The sequence below is a fragment of the Glycine max genome, chromosome 12 (assembly GCF_000004515.6).
Source record: "Glycine max cultivar Williams 82 chromosome 12, Glycine_max_v4.0, whole genome shotgun sequence".
Lineage (NCBI taxonomy): Eukaryota > Viridiplantae > Streptophyta > Magnoliopsida > Fabales > Fabaceae > Glycine > Glycine max.
The window spans coordinates 36,823,094-36,848,408 of record NC_038248.2 but is presented as its reverse complement, the minus strand read 5'-3'; the positions used below and the strand labels follow the sequence as shown (position 1 = coordinate 36,848,408).

At 31.0% G+C, this 25,315-nt stretch overlaps 2 protein-coding genes and 1 pseudogene across 2 annotated transcripts; 1 reads left to right on the top strand and 2 right to left on the bottom strand.

Moving 5' to 3' along the window:
* Nucleotides 1–663: 663 nt before the first annotated feature.
* Nucleotides 664–1,447, bottom strand: LOC106795432 (probable WRKY transcription factor 31; annotated as a pseudogene).
* Nucleotides 1,448–8,362: 6,915 nt separating this feature from the next.
* Nucleotides 8,363–12,518, bottom strand: LOC100790249 (protein usf). The gene is made up of 5 exons (XM_006592745.3): nt 12,342–12,518; nt 11,490–11,632; nt 11,064–11,193; nt 9,826–10,017; nt 8,363–8,797 (listed from the first exon to the last, which is right to left on the bottom strand). The coding sequence occupies exons 1-5, from the start codon at nt 12,396–12,398 to the stop codon at nt 8,588–8,590; spliced, it is 732 nt and encodes a 243-aa protein (XP_006592808.1). The 5' UTR covers nt 12,399–12,518; the 3' UTR covers nt 8,363–8,587.
* Nucleotides 12,519–21,193: 8,675 nt separating this feature from the next.
* Nucleotides 21,194–25,051, top strand: LOC100796197 (cellulose synthase-like protein H1). Its single transcript, XM_003539449.5, has 9 exons — nt 21,194–21,720; nt 21,853–22,177; nt 22,456–22,581; nt 22,748–22,864; nt 23,008–23,220; nt 23,336–23,453; nt 23,577–23,764; nt 23,856–24,206; nt 24,321–25,051. Exons 1-9 carry the CDS (start codon nt 21,461–21,463, stop codon nt 24,867–24,869), a joined length of 2,247 nt encoding a protein of 748 aa, XP_003539497.1. The 5' UTR covers nt 21,194–21,460; the 3' UTR covers nt 24,870–25,051.
* Nucleotides 25,052–25,315: the final 264 nt, after the last annotated feature.

Genomic DNA, 25,315 nt, shown 5'->3' with positions numbered 1-25,315 from the left:
ATTTTATTAAATTGAAAAATAATCTATTTTATTTTATCTTATTTGAAATGACAAAAAAAACTTAATATCATGTTATTGTATAGAATATAATTAAGTAAAATTGAGATGTCCCCTTGTCTAATAAGTTACCAAGTGGGCTATGGATGACATAAGACAAATTGAAGATGTCCCCTTGTCTCTTATCCTTTTCCCATACAATCTTAATTTCTTTTTTATGTGTCCCAAGAATGACATCCTCTTTCAACCACTCGTTTTCTTAACCCTTTTTTTTCCTTCCCTACTACATCCTACCATTTGGTACACAAAACAACTACTACCCTTCCTTCTTTTATCTTTTATTCCTTGTTATTTTCTCTTCAAGATTTAGCCTCTTCCATAGCCAACAAAATTACAAAAGGGAATCAACAGCATCAAAAGATTCATTCAAGAGAAACCCAACCTTCCTTTTCTTTTCATTTCCATATCCGTACAAAACATGGGAAACTAATCTACTTTCTTTTATATATAACATGTAACATTATTTTCAAGCTTATGTATGACATACAATTTTGAGCATATTAAGGAGGCATATATTTAAAAAAAAAATATATCAACTATCCTTTAGCTCAACCTAAATTTTGAGCCCAATTGATGGGTTGGGGGGGGGGGGGGGGGGGAAAATCAAATTAATCAAACAAAAAATTAAAGGGAAGAAAAATTGGAAGAGAGTAACATGTGAACTATGAAACTATGACTAGTTCAATTTCCCTTAGAAGATTGGAATTGTTGATTTTATTTGTTATTGCTTGTTTTAATATTGCCATTGTTGGTGTTGTTTGATGTGGTTCCATTATTATTAGTACTGGTAGCATTGTTGTTCGGCTGTGCACCTCCAATAATGGAAGTGAAGGTTGTTGCCAAAGCTGCAGTGAAGTTGGGGTCAGCTGCAATGGCAACACTAACTGTGTCAGCAAGGTGTGGTGGTGGCCGATGAGATTGATTACTCAATTGGAAAGGGTCTGCATCGAGACATTTGAAGGCCAGAAAACTTGGATTGGTTATACAGTGCTTGGCCAAATATCTGAGGCAACAATGAGGCTTGTGAATTGGGAAAGTTATAAGGGACAACAAGGAAGGAGATTTGGAATTGGCTTGGTTGCTTTGGGAACTGTAATGGGTTTGGAGACTAATTCAAGTCCAATGTAACAATTGGGAATGGAGTTAAGACTGAGATAGGTGCTATGCCAGAGGAGCATGGGAGGAGTGTCCTTGTGAGGAAGTTTTCATCAGGCCATCAGCATTTGACATTGATCTTGAAAGCAGTATTCTTGCAGCCGAGGAAGTGGTTTGTGCCATTGGCATAGCAACTGGAGGCAAAGGGTGGTTGTGATTCACTTCATATGTTGTGATCAGTATTGTTTGGTCTTCAACACACCTTTGCACCTGTTACACATAAATAGTGACACACTCATCTAGTTATAAATATCAAACAATACAAACCACTTGCCAACTTTATCCTATTGTTGAGGTGTTGAAGAATCATATATGAGTCATAATTCAATTTTATTTCATACTTATTAGTTATTACTCTTGTTAAATTAATCTCAAACTCATCATACTTTTTAGTAGAAGAATATGTGGCGTGCAACTTATTCTTTTCTTGTTCCAAACATGTATCCTCTTTTTGAGGTGATCCTAATAATACGGAAGAGTGTTTTCACATGAATGGGTAATTCCTTCCACCATCCAAAGAAAATGTGAATTCTAATAAAGTCAAATGGGCTACATTTGGCATTTAGGGAAGGGACAAAGTGGGATGAAGACTTCTTGGAGGATCATATGGCAACATCATTTTCCATGTTGTAAAAGAAGATGCAAAAATTGCCAAAAATGGAAATGTAGCTTATAAACCCTTATGGTGAAGACAAGAGCCATGTTAATATTTAAATATTTTAAAATTTAACATCTTTTACCTTGGAGCCTTATTTGTGAAGTCTGCATAATCTATCACCCTTATAATGGTTTAGGATTTTTGATTTTGTGTGTTGATCGTGAAACCATAAAGAATTTTTTTTTATTAAGTTGTGTGTCAAAATTAAAATATGTCTAACCAGTTTAACTTTGTTGCTGAGAAAGAGAGTTGGAGAATCAAGGTTAGAGGTGTTCTCTTGCGGATGCCATATGATGTTTCAACCCACAAACAAACATATGCACGCAAAGTACCATTGTCCATGGAGATGGTGCGGGTGGACTCAAAGGTTTGTCATTTTTTAATTTTTTTAATTTTTTGATTTATGATATTTTATGATTTTATAAATTTTTTACTTTATGTTTTCAATGTACTCTATTCAATTTTTGTGTTGCTGACAATGACAGTATATATCGAACCATCCACCACAAGTACAAAATTATGTTTCAATACCCCACTAAGGTTGCATTGGTGGATAATGCACATACTCTCCCTATGATTTTGTACCTACAAGAGATATTGTTGGAGGTGGTTACGATAATGATTATTTAGTTGGTAAGGTTTTTATTCCTTGCAATCATAAAATTTTATTAAAATTTTAAATTAGATGTTATACTATATGGACAAGTTAAAATGATAAAATGTTTAATTTGCATAGATGTCATGAGTATTTTGACAGGTGTTGGGATTGAAAGAGAAAATTAGAAAAAATTGAAGGAAGACAAAAATGAATGTCATCCAAATAGAGGTTGATGGGTAAGTGGTATTTTTAATTTTTTTCTATTTAGTTCTATATGGTGTTTTATATGGTTTTAAATTTATTAAGTCATTGTTATTTTCCATATTTTGTAAAAAAAAAAAAAGTTTAGCATAGAGTGTACTTTGTTTGGTTCATTTGTGAATGAACTTAATGCATTTTTTGCATCTGGAAAAGTTGAAAATGTTGTTGTAATAGTCCATCTAGCCAAAGTGAAGTGTTTCTAAGGTACTTGAATAATGTTTTCTAATTGTCTAAGAGTTATTGTAAAGCTGAATGTGAAGAAGTAAAGGAATCAACAAAAATGTAATGTTAGCGCAAAATGGTAAATAGAGTAATGTTAGAGTTTTTTTATGGACTGATTTTATTTATTCATGTTTTTTTTCATATTTTTTTGAAGAATGCTTGAGTTACTTTCTCAAGGTCTAAACCAGTTAATTGATTTACCTGCATTACGTATGTTAGAGGATTTTTTGTATAATACACCTAAGAAGACTATTGGTGTTCTTGAATACTATTTTGAGGTAAAAGCTATTGATATAAAATTAAAAAAAATGATATTATTTATGTTATTTCTAATACTAATTTATTTTAGAATTATAGGATACCTCTTATGTAGTTTTCGGTATTATGAAACATGTTGTAGATGATGAGGAATGATGGTATACTACTTGCACATGCAACAAGTCAGTGTACCTTGATTCGAAGATGTTTTTTTGGGTGAAAAATACAACAAAAATGTCACAAATGTGGTTTTAACATAATATTTATGCCACTTATTTTCATGTTTTACTTTATCCTCTTATTCAACTCCTTATGTATTGTGTACATGTGTCCATGTACTATGTATGCCATTTATGTTTAAGTTAATATGTTGTCTACATTGTTAGGTACCATATGAATCAGATTCAACCACTTTTGTGATTTTTGATCTGGTATGCTACAATCATTTTCAACAAGTCATGTGCCAATATGTATGACACATACCAGAAGGTCTTTTTAAAATCACAGTTATGTGATATTTAGAGAAGGTACTTAATATGTTGGATTGTTGTTTCCTACCAAATATTAATCATTGGATTTTTGTGTTGTAGAGAGGTCTTGGGTGAAAATTTTTCAAAGAAAATTACTAATTTGATTGATAGGTCTTTCTTCTTGTTAAGGTTAAGAATGCATGTAGCTCCCTCTTTGAGAAATCTTTTAAGTCAAAAATATTTGTAATGATTTATCCAAGTTGTTCAAAGAAGGTTTGGTCGATGATACATTTTTAATCCAAGCACAAGTGCTTAATGACCTATCTATTATCTATTGAATACTTACATTCTTAGCCAACATTTGTTTTCAACTTTGCCTGTGTTACATTAAATTTCTATTATATACTAACTTTATTTATTGATCATGTGATGTTTGTTTATCACAATTTAATGTTCAAGTTTTCTGATGTTGTTAAAAATGACTCCTAATGTGATGCAAAAGAATTATTTTAATATCTTAAAAGATAAGTAATTAAAATTCTAAACCACTTAGGCATGGTGTAGTTATTTTAGACTCCTAGAGTCCATCCTTAATTTCAGTGTAGTCCCTTTAAAGTGTAAGAAGTCATTTTAGTAAGGTAAAAGTGAGAACTTACTATTATTTTAATATCTTAAATGGTTAAAAATCCAAACCACGTGGTCACACAGTACTTATTCTAAGATAGCCATTATAATATCATATTTTTTTATTAATATTATGAGATATTATAACTCATTTTTAATTAATAATATTATAATTATAATATAAATAATTGATTTATTTTAAATCAAATAATTGATTGTTCTAAAATAAATTGGTTATATTCTTAAGAAATTAGTCATCAATTATTTATATAATTAAGCAAATAACCTCAACAAAAATTAACGTATATGAGTTGAATGCATCATTAATCCGTTAAAATGTTACATACTTTACTTTCATAAAATTTATTTTTCACATTTATAATTAACTTTATTTTTTAGACCTTTATAAGACATCGCATAAACTATATATATATATAATGCGCATGCGCAGAATAGGAATATTAAAAAATATAATTATTTTTTTATCAGGACAATGATCAATAAGCTAGGGCTTAAATCTATTATCAGTATTGTTTCACGGATTCAAGGGTTATTATCTATATGATATACATTTTTAAAAGTGTTAGGTGTTATTATTTTAATCTTATTAGGCAAAATTAAAAGTCCTAAAGTCGACTAATAGTATAATTATTTTAGTGCCAACAAATTTGTACTGTAATCTAAGTCTTTAAAGGGAGTTCTTACTATTATTTGAATCTCTTAAAAGTAAGTCCTTATTATCATTTTAGAACCTTAAAACTGAATTATTTTTTTTGAAATTACATGTTGATAGTGTAATTATTTTAGTCAGTTAAAAGTGAGAACTTACTATTATTTTGATATCTTAAAAGAAATAATTAAAATTCTAAACCATGTGGTCATATTGTAATTATTTTAAAATAACCGTTAAATTTATTAATTATAATATTATACTTTTTAATAATATTATGAGACATTATAACTAACTTTATTATTCCATTTTTCCGGACAAAATACATGCTGTTAGCTGAGCATGCAAAAATGACAGCAGAAATGTTTTAATTGCAAACATAACTCATGAATACTACGCACATGAGTGGTTGTAATCACAATTTTCATGCACAAATATAGAACCAAATGTTTGTGATATTCAACAATATGTATTCACAAGAAATTTGTGACATTATAATTTTTTTGCACAATGTAAGCTACAAGTTTATGACAACACTATTAAAGTTCTGCATTATAGAATTGCAGCCATCATGAGAGGGTGTTATCTAATAAGAGAGTTAAGCTATACATTATTTAATTAAGAATTCTACATATTTTCTTATTTACTCTTCATCACTCCTAATATTTATTATTTATGTGACCATTAATTTTTTTTCTTCGTCAAACACTCCACACATCATTGATATATAATTTGACTATGATATGTTGTCACATGTATAAACATGTAACTAGTATTATCTGATAATGATTTGCTTCACCCGTGCCTATATATACCTTCCTTTCTATACTTGATTATTGATATAATTTGACTACTATGTGTTTGTCACTTGTATAGACAATAATGCCTAAGTTGTCACTCATTAGACCTAAGGTCAAATTAAAATTTTGTCAATCTTTAAAAACTTAGCATTTTATATAATAAGTATGATAATTAGAACCTAATTTTTCATATTGTATTGTAATAGTCTATCTTCCACCTAACTCCTAGTGGGTGTGCTGATGTGGTGGTACACCTATACCACCTATACCAAACATGGGAGAATGGTTTCTTCATTGACACCACCCCATAAAAAAATCAACAATCTCGTATTTGAAAGGAAAACAATAAAAATAAAATAAAAAAAGTTGGCCTTAAATTAATAAAACTTGCAACAAGTGACTCTAGGTACAGTGTCATCAGCCTCTTGGTCAACATTTATAGGAGGACTAAACTTTGGAGCATTGTTAAGGGCAGCCACCCATCCATCCAAGGGACTATCCTTCCTCTCAATTTCCTTCCCCAATTCTTTTAGGATGACACCTCTACATTATTTGTTGGTGACTTTGATCTTATTCACAACAAACGGAAGGTTAATTGGTTTCAGTATATTAGTACAGTGTATAAATCTATTCTTGTCTTCTCAATCAGGCGATATATCATTGTCCACCATAGATTGATGGATGGTGAGAAGATTCAAACCGGTCTATTAAGAGAATCACAAATTCATTAACTAGCACACGATCAAGATCATCACAATATATAAATACATAGATACATTAAGTAAGTAACCATATAGGGTGATGATTAAAAGACATGTGTTTTGTTGTAGACCAAAGGGTGAGTGACTTAGGTTTAGTTTGGTTCCAAGATAGACAAGAGTGGAGATGAGGCATGAAGTCAAGGTTGTATATGTTGTTGTGTTCATGGTCATCTTTGTTGTTGATATTGTCAAGGAAGAAGTCAATCTCTTGTGGACGTGGGGCATCTTGTGAAAGATAAGGTTTAATTGGGATGGGATGGCGGAGACCTCCCTCCCAAGGGTAAATTTCAATGTATTAGTTGTTTAAAATAGAAATAGAATTTCTGTCTGAAGAGATAAACAAAGAATAAAAAAGAAAAATAAAAAATTTTGGTGTTTCCTTTAAAAAAAAGTGTAGTAACTTATTTTTGTTTGTTTCAAACGTGTGAAGATTGGAAAGACTCTTAGTATATATATAATATGTATATAATAAATTTTTAATGTATATTATCGATATAATATAACAATCTAAGTAGTAAGTCAAATATCTTTATACAGAAATATATAATTAGAAATATTATATATATATATATATATATATATATATATATATATATATTATATATATATATCATACCGTGGACATAATATCATGTATTATTGACTTTATATCTTTGAATGTATATTTTGTGAACAACTTTATAGTGAAAAGTGTCGAACTTAATCATTCTATGAATTATACAAAATATAATTTTACTTAAAATGAATGAACTCATTAACATTTAATAGGACACATTTTCATGATTTTAACATTTTATATACTCAATTATATCAAAGTCATCAATTTATATAGTAATGTTGAAGACAATAGTTTTCATCTTCAAAGCTACTTAAAACATGTTACATTTAGTAAATATTACTTCTTCTTACGATTCACATATTTAATCTATATTTGTATAACCTTTCAATATGTGAAAAAAATTAATTTACTATTATATCCAATATATAATAAACAAATATATATTTCAATACATCACATGTACACCAAATTCAATATCACACGGCAATCAAGATATATTATTTTTACTTTCATTGCAATCACCAAATATTATACAAGATATAATATAATAATTATTTAAAATATATATTAGAATCTTGATTCACATGTCAAATATACAAAACTCACCAACCATAATCCAACAATTGAATATAGGTTTTAGATTTAACAAATCAAGTCAAAGCTATTTCCGCAAGCTTAAATCACAATATATGCATTGATACTTAAATAAACACACATTTTTTTATTATTCACACTCAAGTCAATAAAAAAATTTGTTAAAAAAGGAAAAAAAGAGCACACAATGCTTTATTTTTGGATCAGACCTTCATCCCACAAATAAGATATATCACATATCTAATAAACTAAAACAATGACCATGTATCTCGACATGTTTCAAATTCACCAAAACACATATGATTTATTTTAATTCGTCTAAAATTTGGTTTATAAAGTAAAGTTAGTGAATGCATTATAATGGCATGCAATTGCATGGAAATAAACAATGCAATCAGTTTGGTTCGGAGCTGATTGGAGATGTGCAGTTTGACTTCGTTAAAAATGGGTGTCCAAAATGGCAAAATCACGTGATTACGCACATTTGGTCCAAAGAATTCAACGTTTCATGAACTACAGATGATCTCGTACAACAGCTTCTTCAAACCCATCTTCTACAAGACAACATTCTCTACCAAATGCACATCGCTTCTTTTCAGCACCGGAATGACAAGAGAGTAACGGGGACCACACAAAACAAGTCAATGATAAGAAGAATGAACAACACACCACCACTAGCACAAATAATTTACTTAATTGAAGAAAAGCCACAAATATTTCAATATTATTTCCAACTCAAATTTCACACATGCATCCAAACTTCAGGAAATAAATGAAGTGTAGCAAGCAGCAGGGTCTCCACAGTTTGTGGGGCCATTAAAACGGGTTCAATATAACCACTTAAAAGGTGGAATACACATGCAGCATGTGACTTCGGAATTGAGCTAGCTAGGAAATTATCTAACTAGACAGATAACGGGTCATCCATGTCTCAAAGCGAGACCAAGCAAGCTGAACTGCAGCTTCATCTTCATCAGGCATTCCCATGTTCTTCCTCCTCTGGATTCCTTCAGTTGACCTGTTCATGAATGCATGTGCATTGCCAGGATAGATATGTACCTCATGTGGAATTCCGGATGCCTTCAGCTTCTCTTCCAATGCCTTGGCCGCCTGAGACGTCAGACAATGTCAATACAAAATTCAGTGGTTTAAATTTGAACATTTTCATCTATGAACATGAACGCAATTCTGCTCTCTCTCCTTTTCCTATTCATGATGTCTACTAACAACAAAATACAATAAGTGACTGATACAACCATTGGTGAAGAATTACGTGAGTCTTTAGTACACGAAGGCAACCAAGGAAGGTGGGGGCATGTTTACGTGAGGAAAGGACATTAGAAGGGTGATTTGGTCATAATTGTTAGTGAAGGGGTATTTTGGGGTGTGGAGTTAGACATTTTGCCTTTTGTTATCTTTATGGTTATTAGTAACAGATTTGGAGAGAGAAGGGGGATCATTCTGTTTTTTGGGGATTATTATCATTTTGGATAGAGGAGCTTGGCTCTGGGACAGACTGGGTACCCATTCCTGTCTGTTTTTTCTTTGTTCTTGTTATCTTGTCAATTCAATCAAGGTCTCCATGTTTCATTCACAATATCTACGATATTTTGTTTTCTGGTTCTGCATCAGTGACTGAAATTTACCTTGTCCAACAAAATACTCATCACAAAATAAAGGGTATATATTTCAAATAAGTTCTAAAATGAAGAGCAAGGTTACAATTTTGATGTTAGTTATTATGAAAACAATGAAAAAAAATATGTTTCACAAGATGAACGCAATGGCAACAGCTGAGTGATAGAAAGGTCAGAGACCCAGTTTATAAAGGTTTTGTATCACAACAGTTTTCTCACTTAAAAGACACCCACACTTGGGAAAATTGAAATCTGGATCATTTAAGCTTCAAAATTTCCTCAATTTTATTTAGGGTGTCTGGGTATGCTTGGTATAAGAGGTTGATGATGGGAAGATGAAAGACAGAGTGGGGAATAAAAAGTTATGGGGAGAAAGGTTTTGCTTTTGCTCAATGATATTATCAAGAAAGTGAAAATCTCATGAATGAAAATTATTTTGCATGTCTTACTAATTGAAATATGAGTGAAATTAAGATATAAATTGCAAATAAACTCTCATACTGTAACATCTGAAAAGCCAACAAAATTGTCCAGCTCTCCAAAATGAGCCTGAACAGGAGCCTTGGCTTGTGCAGGGTCAGCAAGTTGAGAAGCAGGAACTCCATAGAATGCTACAGAAGCGTCAACCTCTTGAACCAAGACAGAACTGGCAATAGAGAGAGCACCTCCCATACAAAATCCAGTTACACCAGCCTGTTGCAATAAATGATGAGGAAATATTTTTATAATTAACACAAAATGTGTACTGCTAATATTGAGACAGTTAAACAAATTAAACTTTATTGAGCAACACATAAACCTATGTTATTTGGAGCTTTAATCTAAGTATATAATCAACCATATCAAACTTTATAAGAACACCTTGGCTCTCTGCCCACAATAATTATCTTAACCCAACAAACTCGTATGACAAAAACCACTATTGAGAGAAACCTACATTTACAGTAAGTCACACAAAATCTCAGCAGAATTATGTACTATATAAAAGATAGATTTTTATAAAAAATGCCTGTAAAGAAATTCGAACTTAATTAGACCAACCTATAAATACGATCATAATATACGATTTTCAGATTCACTATTTCACTAGCCATTGGATCAAAATATTAAGTATAAATAAAGTTTTATAATAAACCCCCAACATAAAAGTAGCAAAGCTGGAGATATCATAAGTAAATTACAAACAGGATCTATCTTTAAGGGACTAAAGCAACTTCCCTTTCACTCATTCAGTTCCTTCATAAAATAAGACTTAGGTCCTGTTTAGACAAATTTCTCCAACTACACTTGTAGAAAAAAAAAAGTAAAATAAATTAAGCTTTTGTCATACGTTAAAATCGATTTTTGAAGAAACTAAATGAGAGAGCTTCTATAAATTAGCTTATGCATAAGCTAATTTCAACTTATGGGAGAAAATTAATTCATTTTACCTTCATAGTTTCTTTTCGTATAAGTGCTTATTGAGAATCATTTTCTTTTTCTGTGTTTATTGAGAAGTTTATCCAAAAATGGCCATACACTAGCTCATTTTACACCTCACATAAAGGCTAACTTATGTCTTTATGAGTTGATAACAAGCAGAAAAACCTTCTGTAACTATTGCATGATGATAAAAGCACAACGAACTATTCAGACACAGGTTAACAGAATCAAATGTTTATACTAAGCAATTACTGTAGATGACAGAGGATTTTTAAGATAAAGAATTTTTCATCTTGAAAACAAAAAAAATGCCAAACCTTCTTTGAGCCATTTGCTTTAAGCCAGTTAACCGAAGCAGCAATATCCTTCACAGCACCTTGCCAATCAAGACCATCCATCAAATGCTGAGCTTCAGCAACATCCAGACCAACCTTTCCTCTGTATAAACTGGTTAAGAAAAGCAAAAGCCATCAGTGATCCAAATGTACATAGCATGTGAAATATTGCCACATGAATAAGGAGTTAGGAAAGTTTAGGGGTCATTTGGTTTGATAAAACATTTTCTATTTTAAGTTTGTATAAGAAATAGTGAAAACAGAAAATGAATACAGAATGTTTCCTGAATAAAATTAAAAAAAAAAGAAACAAAATGAAAACAACGTAATATTTTTGTAATTAAAAGTAAAAACAGGAAATGTTTTCTCAAACCAAACTACCCCTAAAGTGCCATTATCTTATCTTACTCTGGAATAAGAGCTTTAAACCCACTACCAAGCTGAGAAATCTTCACGGCATGGTTCTTAATTTCGTAATCCACACCCCACCACTCCTGAATCACAACAATTCCAGGAGCATCCTCTTTTCCAACCACATATGCGTCAAATGTCTGATCATTGGAAACAAAATTGCATAACAAAGATAAAAATTTAGTTCCAGTGCAGATAACAAACATGGAAATTGTAATAGATATAATATGATGGAATAAGGAAAATGGCTTAGGAAAATTGTAGGTACAATACCATACAGGGAACGATATCTTGTTAAAATCATCGTAGTCTAAAATCTAAATCACAATTTTATGCTGCAAACTACATCAAACTTATTGAGCATGGTAGATCAGTAGCATAGCACGAAATAATCAGATCTAACTACAATTCACCTGTCAAGCACAGATTATCGAAAATCACAACTGGGCATATATAGCAGTTTCCACACAGTAAGCACGGTCAACTAGGGTAAGCGGAACGAAGGTAGCATTCAATTACAAAATTTGATATTGATAAACACCCAAGCTAACATCTATGATGAAAATTCATCATCACAACACATTAATCAAAAAGCTCGAAACTTCTATTTTTGGGCATGTTGTAAACAAAAGCCTCCACTACAGATGTTCATAGAATCAAATGAAGAAGGAAATAAACAAGTCAAAGATGAATTTAGCTGCAGCAATTCCAAAGCACACAGATGATTCTGCTTCATATTAAAAATTAATGGAAATATAGTAAGGAAAATAAGTTAATAGTGGGACTGAATGTAGTGTAAAAAGAAAAGAAAAAAAAAAGTGGAAGGGGAATGAAAGACGGTACACTCACAGTGTCATCCCTTTGAATCTGAATTTTCTTGAAAGGGGATGATTCAGTGGAAGCCATGGAATGGGAATGGAGATCAGTGAGAAGCAGATGGGAGAATTTCGCAACATCACTGATGAAAAGAGGCCATTTTTATAAGAGAAAAGAAAAATACCCAACAACTTACGAACGACGTCGTTTGATTTGATTTTCCAAACACCAAGTACAAGTATTAAAAGTGAAGTTAATTACTCCCTCCACTCCTTAATATAAAGTCTAACATAAATTATAATTATTATTTAAATTACAATATTTTTAATAGGTTATAACATATTTAAATTGTTTTTATGATATATAATACTTCTTTTTTTTCTTTTATAAATACTAGTTGGGTGATCAAGGTAATATATGTGATTATTTAGTTATTAGATTATTTTAAAAAAATTATATATTAAGAACAAACAATTTTAAATTAATAGATGTGAAATAAAATGACGATAAGGAGTAGAAATTGTGTTTATTATAAGTTAAGAAAGATGTCTAAACATGTTAAGATCTAAACTCAGTGAAATACAATTTTGTCAATGATAACATATGGTTGCATTTATGAAAAAATAAATGAAATATTGATTGCTTGAAACTGAAATGAAGAATTTTAAATCCATCCTCTCCAAGAATAGCAAAACAACTATTCTCTTAAAAGTAATTGTTAAAATAATATCTCATTTTGGATCCTATAGACATGGTCCTTTAAATAAAAAGTTTAATAGTAAATTTGGTTTATTTATTTATCTCAGTTTACCAATTTGGTCTCATTGTATTTTAATTCATCAATTGAGTCTTCTATTTTTTTTTCAATCCCGTTATTTTAATCGTTTGCGTTGATCGTCACGTGTCATGTTTTTATTAAATATTAATTAGGTGCATGAAATTAATCTCCATGTTATAAAATTAAGTTTCATTTTTTTAAAAAGATTGACTTTATATATTTTATTATTTAGAGTTATCTTATAAGAATTAAATAATTCAAGGTCACAAAAATAATCTTTTTATTCAAGATCATCTAACTGATCACATATTACAAAATTAAGGTAACTTTTCTTTGAAAAAATTGGTTTTATATATTTTATTATCTAGTGGTCTTAGAGTGATCTCATTGATTAAATTAATAATCAAATTTTTAAATAGTTTTATTGTCTTTTGTTCATTTTCAAACTAAACTTAGGATAGATTTAATGACAAATTAAGTAACCTTTTATGTGCATAAGATTAAAAAACAACCAATTTAGAGGATAACCTGTGAATCAGTAAATTCGAAATAACGATGATATTTTCAAGCAAAACCCTCAATTAAATAATCCAACAAATTTGACTCTACTGATATTGGGATAAAATGAATATTCATATAATTTTTTATGTTTCATGTACAGGTAATGACATTGAGATTCTGTAGACATGATTTTTGTAAAACAATAAAAAAAATATTAAAAAATTTGCCAATTGAGATTCAATGATATCATCAAAACATGTCCAAAATAAAAGGCTAACATAAAGATTTGAATTTCAACTTCACTGAGCCAGCAACCCAAGTTGCTAATTGTGAATATGAATATGGCACTTGCTGGGGTAAACTGGTAAGAAACAGAAACAAATATATTTTTCAAACAAAATTAACCATTTTTGCAAAAATATTTTTTTTTTAATTAGCTTTGAGGATTTTGAGGAACTCTAGATGGGGTGGTTGAATGGATCAATCTCAGAAGATGTGCCAACCGGGTTGAATATTCAAAGAAGAGGTTGGAGACCAGAGTGCTGTACACCAGATCCAATTGCCTTCACAGGAAGTTCTCCTGGAGGATTACTCACTACAATGGTACAACAAAAGAGATGGGCCTCAGGCCTCACTATTGTCTTTTTTGGAAAGCATTCTCCTCTTATAGGCATGCTCTTTTGGTAAGATCCATTTTAGGACGGCAGGCTTGTCTTATTTTTGGCTTACCAACTTGGGCTTGCGTGGTCTATTCCTAGTTTGCTACATTGCTCTACTTGCATATTGCATTATTAGCAACACCAATATCTTTCCTAAGTTAGTTTCAAATTCCTATCCAATTTTAATGGCAAGGTTATATCTTATATGCTAGACAATAAGAAGGATTTAATTCCAATCCACTTTGGTCCAATTCCTCTTTTTATGAATTTTCTCCTCATTTATATGGTACTTGACTTTTTCACTTCTACTCATTGTGAGACTTTACTTCACACTTGTATTCCAACACAATCAACTTCTGATGCTGATGGAAATAATGCAGATGCTGGAAGTTTCACGTTGTCCCCAGTTTTTGTGGTAGGCATGACAATTTTGTTGGTGCATTTGACAACAATGTTGATAAAGTTTTGTGGGTTGCAACAAACTCGTAGTGGGAATGGGAGTGGACTAGGGGAGTTCATCTCTAGTATGTATGTGTGATAACGGATAAATATGAACTATTTTTTATAATAAAAATATATTGAAAATATCCTTAAAAATATTTATTTAGTAGTTATTTTTGGTTTAAATATTAGAAATTAATATTTTTTTTATTTATGTCTTGTATATGTGAAAATGAGGGATTAAAAATAAAAAATTTTAGAAAATATTAAAAATATCAATAAGAAAGATTTTTTGGCATCAAATCAAAGTCCACTCCAACAAGTATATAAAGGGAGTCAAGCCCAAGTCCACATAAAAAGGGAATCAAGACAAGTAGAAAAGACACCACCCTCTGGAGACTTAGAGGTCTCTAATGAATACATCATAAGCACGAGTATCTCTAGTAGGGGAAATCTTTCTTTCTATGTCTTTTTTCCCTCCCTTTTCTTTCATCAGTTTCTAAACCCTTTTTTTCAAGTGTAAAGTCCCTTATGACTATGAGAGGTTAAACCCTTAATTAGGGTCTGACAGGCCTAAAAAGTCAAAAGATGTATTGTACACTTCATATTTATTAATGCAAACAAGTGTTTTCTTTCCTATTATCCTTTCTTGTTTTAATTTCATGTATATTCATCATTTCATCATCTTTAGGGGTTAGATGCTCGATAGAGACTAATCTTTAATAGAATTACAAGGAAGGTCTTACATACATCAGGGATTAGTCGCTCGAGAGAGAGTAATTTCTAATAGAATTAAAAGGAAGATGTATATTAATAAAATCATTACTAGACATAGAGTGATTGCATTATACCCATGCATGCATCACAACAAGCATCTAGAATTAGAATTTTATGTATTTTATCTATTGAGTCTTTGTAAAGACATTTGGAAGATAGATAGGTAAAATAAGACTTGTGATCCTGAGACATCAATGGCAAATATTTTAACATATGTGGGTAGAAAAAAAATTGAGTAAATTGATAGAGAAAAATCTAAAATAATACATCTTAGACAAATAAGGCAGACTAGGTCTCAACATTATCACCAATATTATCACATCCTTAGTTTATCTTTCTTTATCTTCATCTTTTATTTTTCTTGCCTTTTACTTTTCTTATCTTATCTTTTTTTTTTCTTTATCATCTTTTAATTTAAATATTTTATCTTCTTTATCTTTTATTTCTTTTTTTTTCTTTTAAATCTTTATCTTATCGTTTATCTTTCTTCATCTCTTTATTTTAAATTTCTTATTTATTGTTTGTAATTTGGATTTGCATCAATCTAAGTACAAACAAAATTCTTATAGATTCGACACTTAAATTTTCGAGTACTTTGCTTGTGACAAATTTAATTTACTTATTAACGAGTTAACAATGTGACAGTGTGTTACTAGCCATATTTGAAAGAGGGCTGTTTGCCAGAGGAAAATATGGGATTCCCCTATCCATCGTTGTCAAGTCAGCAGTGTTTGCACAAGTGTTTATGCACTTTTGTAGAAGTAACGCTATCAGTTGATTGAAATTTCTCTAGACAGTGTTCTCATATTTCTTTGCATTATGTGCTTATTATCTGTTAGCTATTAGTGAATGAAAGGTGCTAATTAATTTTGGAGAATAACATCACTTTCTACAACCCTTGCTTGTGCAATACTCAAGGGTGAATTTGGAAATTTTCACCAAGCATCCCTTTCTATTAATTTCTTTATTGTTTTTATTTTGATGAAAACATATCAAATGATCATCACCTTTAGGCTTAAAAGGTGAATAAGAAAGAACCTTCTTTGATGTTTTCCCCACTAACAGCTCCAAAAACTTGTATATGTCACTGTCACTGTTGAGATTCAATGACTTTTTCGCACTCTCAATTGTTGTTTTGCTCACAACAAAAGTATCCAACTATCATTTTGAGGACCAAATATCAACACCTGATTTCTACGGCTTCTTGTTGAACAATACGAATTGGAAATGTCTTACTAAAATTCACTTTCCCTCATACTAACAGTTTATATCCTTTTCTAGAGGATTAATCTCTATCCTTCCAATCCACCGCAGTATAAGTCAGAAAAGAAGAATTATTCAGTACGAAAGCAATTTGCCAAAAAAATATAAAACTCAGTGCGAAAGCAGAGAGCGGCATATAACCGAATTGGTGAAATTCTTTTGTTGGGTGCATTTGCTCTCAATCCTAATTTTATGAAACCTTGCCAGTTGCCATAATAAACTATAATTCATCCTATAGAAATTACTTTTTGGCCCTAGAAAATGTCTATTCTTCTTAGTTCATGCAAGTTGCAAGGAAACAAATGTCACAATCTGAGGTGCGGTGAGTTGGTATTCGGCAAATTGACCAAATGAGGTTTCTTTTAGAAATTTATTCTCAAAAGAGGTCTGTCTTAAAACTTTTTACAAAGGGGATTCATTTTTGAAAGCATTTCGCCAGTCCTGTTGGCGAAACAAGACACGTGGCGTGGATACCGCCAGTCCTGTTGGCAAGATAGGGGACACGTGGTGTGGATATCGCCATTCCTGTTGGCGAAATATTTTTGGTTGTACGGAAATTATAAACTCAAACGGTTGTAACTTTTGATAGAAATTTCCGTTTGAGACTCATAATTTGTTAGGAGATTTCTCCTTCAATTTCGATCGTTTTGACATATTATGGACTTCAAACGGACATTTCTATAAAAAGTTACAACCGTTTAAAGTTTATAATTTCCGCACAGCCAAAAGTATTTCGCCAACAGGAATGGCAATATCCACGCCATGTATTCCCTGTTTGGCGGTATCCACGCCACGTGTCCTGTTTCGCCAACAAGACTAGTGAAATGCTAATAGGTCTGACAAAATGCTTTTAAAAAGGAACCCCTCTATGAAAAGTTTTAAAACAGACCTTTCTTAAAAATAAATTTCTAAAAGAAACCCCTTTTAATCAATTTGTCGTGGTATTTGGTATTCCTATCACAGAATCTTCAAATGATACGACACTTGAAGTTCGCTGAACCAAGCATGATGAAAGTCCTTTTCTTGATTGGAAATTTGGTTATAAAGTATTGTATACCAATGTTTAAATTATCTTTTTAGAAAGATAAGGAACTATGAATAACTAGAGAAAAAAATTTTAGAAAAATCTCAAGATTTTTTATGAAATTGTTTGATGTATATTTTTTTATTGAAAAATTACATGAAATTCATTTAAATTTATATTATAAAAAAAATTCATCCAAATTTTTATGTTTCTAAATACAAGAAAGATTTTTTTAAGTTGTAAAAAATGTTAATGGAATATTACTGGATTTGTTTGCATTCCTTAAAAAATAAAAGTTATTCTAATTAACTATCATAAGACTCATTTAAAAATCTTAAACACCTAAAAAAATTCTCTTTTTTTAAATCTTTCCAAATCCTATTCCAATATACATTTTAAAATGATATGAATATCATCACAAATTTCATGGTAGAAGAAAAATCGCCCTCAAGATATTAAGTATTCATCATACAAGATGTGAACTGTAGAGCCAGATATTTCATGTAGACTTAGAGAGAGTACTTTGATTGGCCATTGTGTCAATCACAGAAAGAGAAAGTGGGGACAACTTATTATTATATTTATTATTATTGGATAAATTTATAAATTTGTTTTTTTATTGAAAATAATTTCAAAATTTCAATGAAAGAAGGAGAAATTTGGGATATATGGAAATTTTTAGTGTTGTCATTGAATTAACCAAACAATATATGGAATAAATTTTGGTCTTTTTAATTTTTTTATTTTTTAATTTTTTTATTTTTGTTCCTACGTAAATTATTTGATATTAGTTCTTATTAAATATTTTTTTTGAAAAAATTAATATAAAATGAAAAAAATTTATTGGGGATCAGAAGTAAAATTTTTTAATTTACTAAAGATTAAAATAAAATATCAAGAATTAAAAATAAAATTTTGTATTATCAAAGATTCAACTTAAAAAAATTTATTAAGAATCCATGATAAAAATTTATAATTTATCAGATATTCAAAACATATTTTAGTTATAGAATTAATTAAAATATAAATACAAAATATAAATCATATATTAATTTCTTCAAAAACTATGCTAAGAAGAATATAAATAATATAAACAAATCATGGGAGAAACATCCAAAACGATGGTGACATTTGAAACATATTATCGCGGGAGGGGTAGACCCATCCCGAAACGAGAAAAGAAAAGGAAAATCAAAACAAGAAAAAAGGCAACATAACCATTTCTAGGGCAAAAGCATTTTAAAGACCAATGCTTGGATTTTGTAATGTTTTCTTAGGTTTATATATATATATATATATATATATATATATATATATATATATATATATATATATATATATATATATATACTGTGTACCTTGGTTACCTTTCATCTGAATTCTGAACTCCCTCACCCTGACCCTCAATGTTAATGTAAGTGACATCATAAATCAATTATTTCTTGGTATAATATTGTTATTTATAAACTTACATATTTTTTTAGTTTTTATAATTTAATTTATTTTTTTAAATTATTTTTTATTTTTAGTCCTTATAAATTATATTTATTTAATTTTTCATCTTTATAACACCTTAAATAATATTTTTTTTACTGTTTAAAGTGTTTTCTAAAATATTTTAAAAGAACTAAAAATAAAATAAAAAAATTTGTAAGAACTAGAATAAAAAATAATTTTAAAAAATAAAAAATAAAAAATTAGAAAAAAATATTTAGGCCTTATATATATATACAAGTCTAATCAGATTCAATTTCTCTCAATACTGCACATTATATAGTAGATTTAATTACTACTATTAATTCTTGGGGATTTTTTTGCCACAACCCGCTCTTGGACCATAATCGGTGCAAAAATTATAATTTTCTTAGTCTGGCTAGTTTATCCTATATTAAATGATATGTAAAAAAATATATAGTATATCCAAACAAACTAATATATATATATATCCAACAATTATATATCAATGCCTCTTTTCAACACAAACCCTTAACATATTGTCCAACATATCAACTAATAGTGATGTTGGTCATAATTACTAATCATCAAAGTGTCTCAAAACATCATCAACGTATTTGTAGGAGAGGATCATTTAAATTTAAAAATAAAAGAATTCTCTCTAAATCTATTACTACCCTTATCCCTATAGTTGCATTATACTAGTAGAAAAAAAAAACTATCCATCGCAATGGAGGCCTACCAAAAGATAATCAAATTCATGGGTTAGCAAATCTTAGAAAGTTAGCTACTCCACTATTTGTGTATATGAGAAAATAAAATAAAATAAGGAGATAAATCACAAAGATTTAGTGAGAGCATAAAATACAAAACGGACAAAAAGGAGAACACAACATCGCACGAGTCTTAACATCCAAAAGGAATTTAAATAACATTAAATAAAGAAAAAAAATGCAACTTGTTTTTAGAATCTATTGTGTACTCTCTTGAAAAATTTTAGAACAACATGTATTCAAGAATAATAACTTTATAATCAAACTTTCATTCCACTATATGCACATAGACCCCATTATCTCTTCGTTGGGGTGAACGGTAATTATAGAACTACGACATTTAACTCGTAGGCTGCATTATATCTTCGTTGTAGTGAACGAAAAATGTAAATATACTCTGAGTAATTAACTCATAGGCTACATTATCTCTTCGTTGTAATAAACAACAAATATAAATATACTATGAGAAATTGATTCTTAGGCTACATTATCTTTTCGTTGTAGTAAACGACAAATATAAATATACTATGAGTAATTGACTCATAAGCTACATTATCTCTTCGTTGTAGCGAACGACAATCAATCATGAACTCATAATAAATAAAATAAACTAATAATCCAACATTCATTCTTATATATCTTATCAAAATCTCAAAATAAATTCCAATCAAACGAAAATAAATATTTTTCCTTTATTCTCAAGTACTCCTAAAATTTCAAAGATCACAAAAGAATATATATATTTTGAAGTTTACTTGTTTCTCCTAAAAGAACTTTATAAAAAAAATGCCGCTTAAGTAAATTAGTTACTCACACAAAAGAACGCAATCAACACATTTCAATGCTCTTGGGAGGATCAATCACCATATTTTCCACAGGATCTAAGCATTTAAAATAAGAAAACAAGAGATTAGACAAAATTCCCAAATTTAGTGAACCTAAGGTTTTGAGGAAACTACAATAATCCCTAATACTTAGTTTCTAACCCTCTTCACACAACCCATACTAAACAATGCTATAAAATACTCATCTAACACAACGAGTTATAAATTTTTATCTTTAAGAAATCAAATAGAAATTTTAAGGAAATGAATGATGTTCTATTTTTCTCCAATCATATTCTTGTGCTTGGGAATGATACAAGGATGCAATAAACTTGATAAATTTTAAAACAATGAAAGGATATGAGTGAAAGGTTGAGAAATGAAAATTTGAGAAGAAGAGATAGGATTTTAGAGATGGGGGAGGATTATTGAGAAAGAAGAGGAAATTTGAAAATAGGGGGTTCTTTTGGTTATAAAACTAAAGGGGGTTTCGAGTGGTTAGAAAACCCAGGAGGTTTCGGGTGGTTATAAAATTAAGGGACTGGTTATTATTATTATTATATATATTAAAAAAAATGAAACCGTGCGCTTCATTTTCAATCCTTTGGCAACACAAATAGTAAAGGTGCAACCTTTCCAGTCTCTTGATTTTGCTCCATGGCCAACCAAGGATTTGATCTCCCTTTCTACGAAAAAATTTGGTTCAAGCGAACATTTCAAAGAGTGATGGACACCTTCATTTTAGTTCTCCTCCTATTGCTTCTTAGTTACCGAATTTTCTCATCCAACAACTTCACTTTCCCATGGTTCCTTGCTTTCTTATGTGAATCTTGGTTCACCTTCACTTGGATTGTGATTCTCAACGCCAAGTGGAGTCCTGCAGTAACCATAACCCACCCAGATCGTCTCTTGCAACGGTATGTAACACAAAGCTAAAGTTCTAGTCCTAATGATAATAACCAAAGTCGTAGCTTATTGTTAAATGCTTCTTCTTGCTTATTAGAAACATTACTTACAACTATATATGAATTTTCACACTTCACCAACAGGGTACCTGAGCTTCCACGAGTAGACTTGTTTGTGACAACAGCAGATCCTGTACTTGAACCACCCATCATCACAGCCAACACTGTCTTGTCTCTTCTAGCACTTGACTATCCAGCTAACAAGTTAGCTTGCTATGTTTCCGATGATGGTTGTTCTCCTTTTACTTTCTATGCCCTTGTTGAAGCCTCCAAATTCGCTAAGCTTTGGATACCTTTCTGTAAAAAGTACAATGTACAAGTGAGAGCACCCTTCAGATACTTCTCTAATGTTGCCACTACCAAGAGTGATGACTCCCCAGATTTCAAGCAAGAATGGTCACAAATGAAGGTAAGTACAATAAAATTTCCCTACAATGTTTGAGACATCCATATCCCATATAGTCTCGCAAGGTAACGAGAAATTATCAGTTTCATATTACCACGTGTTTATGGTCATAATTAATCACAATAGGACACAGTCAAATTTTTTAATTAAAAAAAGTAATAATATTTGACTATGTATCTGTTGAGATTAATAGGATCTTGGTGGTCAAGGTAATAGGGATATGTTCGACATTCCAAGTGATTGGACTGGACCATGAGCCGCAAAATGTTCTGTCATTGCAGGATATGTATGACAACCTTCGACAAAATATTGAAGATGTGACCCGAAAACAAATTCCATTAGAACTTGATGGAGAATTCGCAGTTTTCTCAAATACAGAGCAAATAAATCATCCAAGCATAATTAAGGTAACAATACAGTAGTAAAAAAAATTCATGCATCTAACACCATTTGTTGCATATTGTAACACTTTTAAGCTTGCAATTAACAAATTCAGGATTATATGTAATTATATAAATACATAAATACGTCACAATTCACAAACTATACTTCTTTTCCAATGCATGCGGGCAGGTTATATTGGAGAATAAGGATGTTCTTTCGGATGGGTTGCCTTACCTGATATACATATCCAGAGAGAAGAAGCCAAATCATTCACATAATTACAAAGCAGGAGCTATGAATGTGTTGGTATGTTTCTAACTAACGTTTTGTCCGTGGAACTCTGATTCTGATTCTTACAAAAGTAATTGATCAAAGTATCAAACCACAAATTTATTTTGAATTGATGACTCACATTTCCTTTCTCATCCTTCTTAACTTAATATGTGCAGACAAGAGTCTCTGGGTTGATGACCAATGCTCCCTTCATGTTGAATGTAGACTGTGACATGGTTGTGAACAATCCCAAGTTTGTCCTGCATGCTATGTGCATTTTGATGGATTCCAAGAGTGGGAAAGAAGTTGCTTTTGTTCAATGTTTCCAGCAATTCTACGATGGAATAAAAGATGACCCTTTTGGAAATCAGTGGGTGGCTGCCTATGAGGTGTTTTTTTTTTTTTTAAACTTTAAATAAAGCTCCAAGCTTTCTCTTCACCAGTAAATTTAATGAACAAAGGAGCTTTGGAAATTAACATTTTCTTGTTTTATATCTAATGCAGTACATAATACGGGGCATGGCAGGACTTCAGGGACCATACTATGGAGGAACAAACACCTTCCATAGAAGAAATGCTATTTACGGTCTTTATCCTCATGAAATGGAAAATGGAAGAGAAGGTCTTGTTGCCCTCTCATAAATACACAATCTCTCATTCATTATACATCTTCATGATTCAAAATTTTGCAATGTGGTATAAGAAGTTATATTTATATGATATATTGTTTATTTTATACCTTTAGATGAAAAATTAGGAGAAAAGATATTGATACAACAATTTGGAAGTTCAAAGGAGTTTGTCAAATCAGCAGCTGTTGCGTTGGATGGGAAAGCATACCTTCCCAAAGATATCAGTCCTTCGAATTTTATTGAGGCAGCAATCCAAGTTGCTAGATGTGGGTATGAATGTGGTACATTCTGGGGTAAAAAGGTATACAACATAAATAATTTTATTTTTCAAACAATTTCTTTTGCAAAATTTAAATATTGCTAACTAGCTTAGTGGATTTGGAGAACTTTAGATTGGCTGGTTGTATGGATCAATCTCAGAAGATGTACCAACCGGGTTGAATATTCATAGAAGAGGTTGGAGATCAGAGTGTTGTACACCAGATCCAATTCCCTTCACAGGGTGTGCTCCTAGAGGATTTATCTCTACAATGGTACAACAAAAAAGATGGGCCTCAGGCCTCACTGTTGTCTTCTTTGGAAAGCATTCTCCTGTTATGGGAATGCTCTTTGGTAAGATCCAATTCAGGGCTGGCTTGTCTTATTTTTGGCTTACCAATTGGGGCTCAAGAGGTCCATTCCAAGTTTGCTATGCTGCTCTACCAGCATATTGCATAATTACCAACACCAATATCTTTCCCAAGGTTAGATCCTATTATATCCAGTTTTGTTCGCAAGGTTATAATTCACATTATAAATGATTCAATCTCATGAATTCGGAGGTTAGTATAATCATTTTTTTTGTATTATTATTCCAGGGACCTGGCTTATGGATTCCAATTGCTCTTTTAGTGATTTACAATCTACATACTCTTTTAGAGTACCTTAGAATTGGGTTGTCAATTCGATATTGGTGGAACAATCAGAGAATGAGCTTAGTAACAACCACAACTGCATGGTTTATTGGATTTTTGAGTGCTATGCTTAAGCTATCAGGGATATCAGATACTGTCTTTGAAATAACAGAGAAGGAACAATCAACTTCTGGTTCTGATGGAAACAATGCAGATGCTGGAAGGTTCACGTTCGATGAGTCTCCAGTTTTTGTGGTAGGCACGACCATTTTGTTGGTGCATTTGACAGCAATGTTGATCAAGTTTTGGGGGTTGCAACCAACTCATAGTGAGAATGGGAGTGGACTAGGGGAGTTCATCTGTAGTACGTATTTGGTAATGTGCTACTGGCCATATTTTAAAGGGCTGTTTGGCAGAGGAAAATATGGGATTCCCTTTTCCACCATGTGCAAGTCAGTGGTCTTTGCATTAGTCTTTGTGCACTTTTGTAGAAGTAATGCCATCAGTGGATGACTTGAATTTTCAGTATATATTGTTCTCATATTTCTTTGTATTCTGTTCTTATTATCCGTTAGTTATTAGTGAATGAAAGGTGACAAATAATTTGGGGAGAATGCTATCACTTTCAGCAGCTCCTACATGAACAGTATTCCAATGAATTTGAAATCTCTGACCAAATGTCGTTGTTTTCTTAATTTTATGGCGGTCTATGCCTCGAGCTCTTGCACATAAAAAGATGAACTTTTATAGCACCTCCAATTAGTGAATTCGATTGGAGACCATACCTAACCCATCAATATATAAAAAATTTGTACAGAATAATCCCACGTTTAAGTTATTGCTATTTATTTACCGTCATTTTCTTTAAAAAAAATCGGTCAATACAATGACAATGCTCAGTTTAAGATATTGCGAACTCTAGAGCCTAGATATTCATAGAGTGTTTTGATTGGCCATTG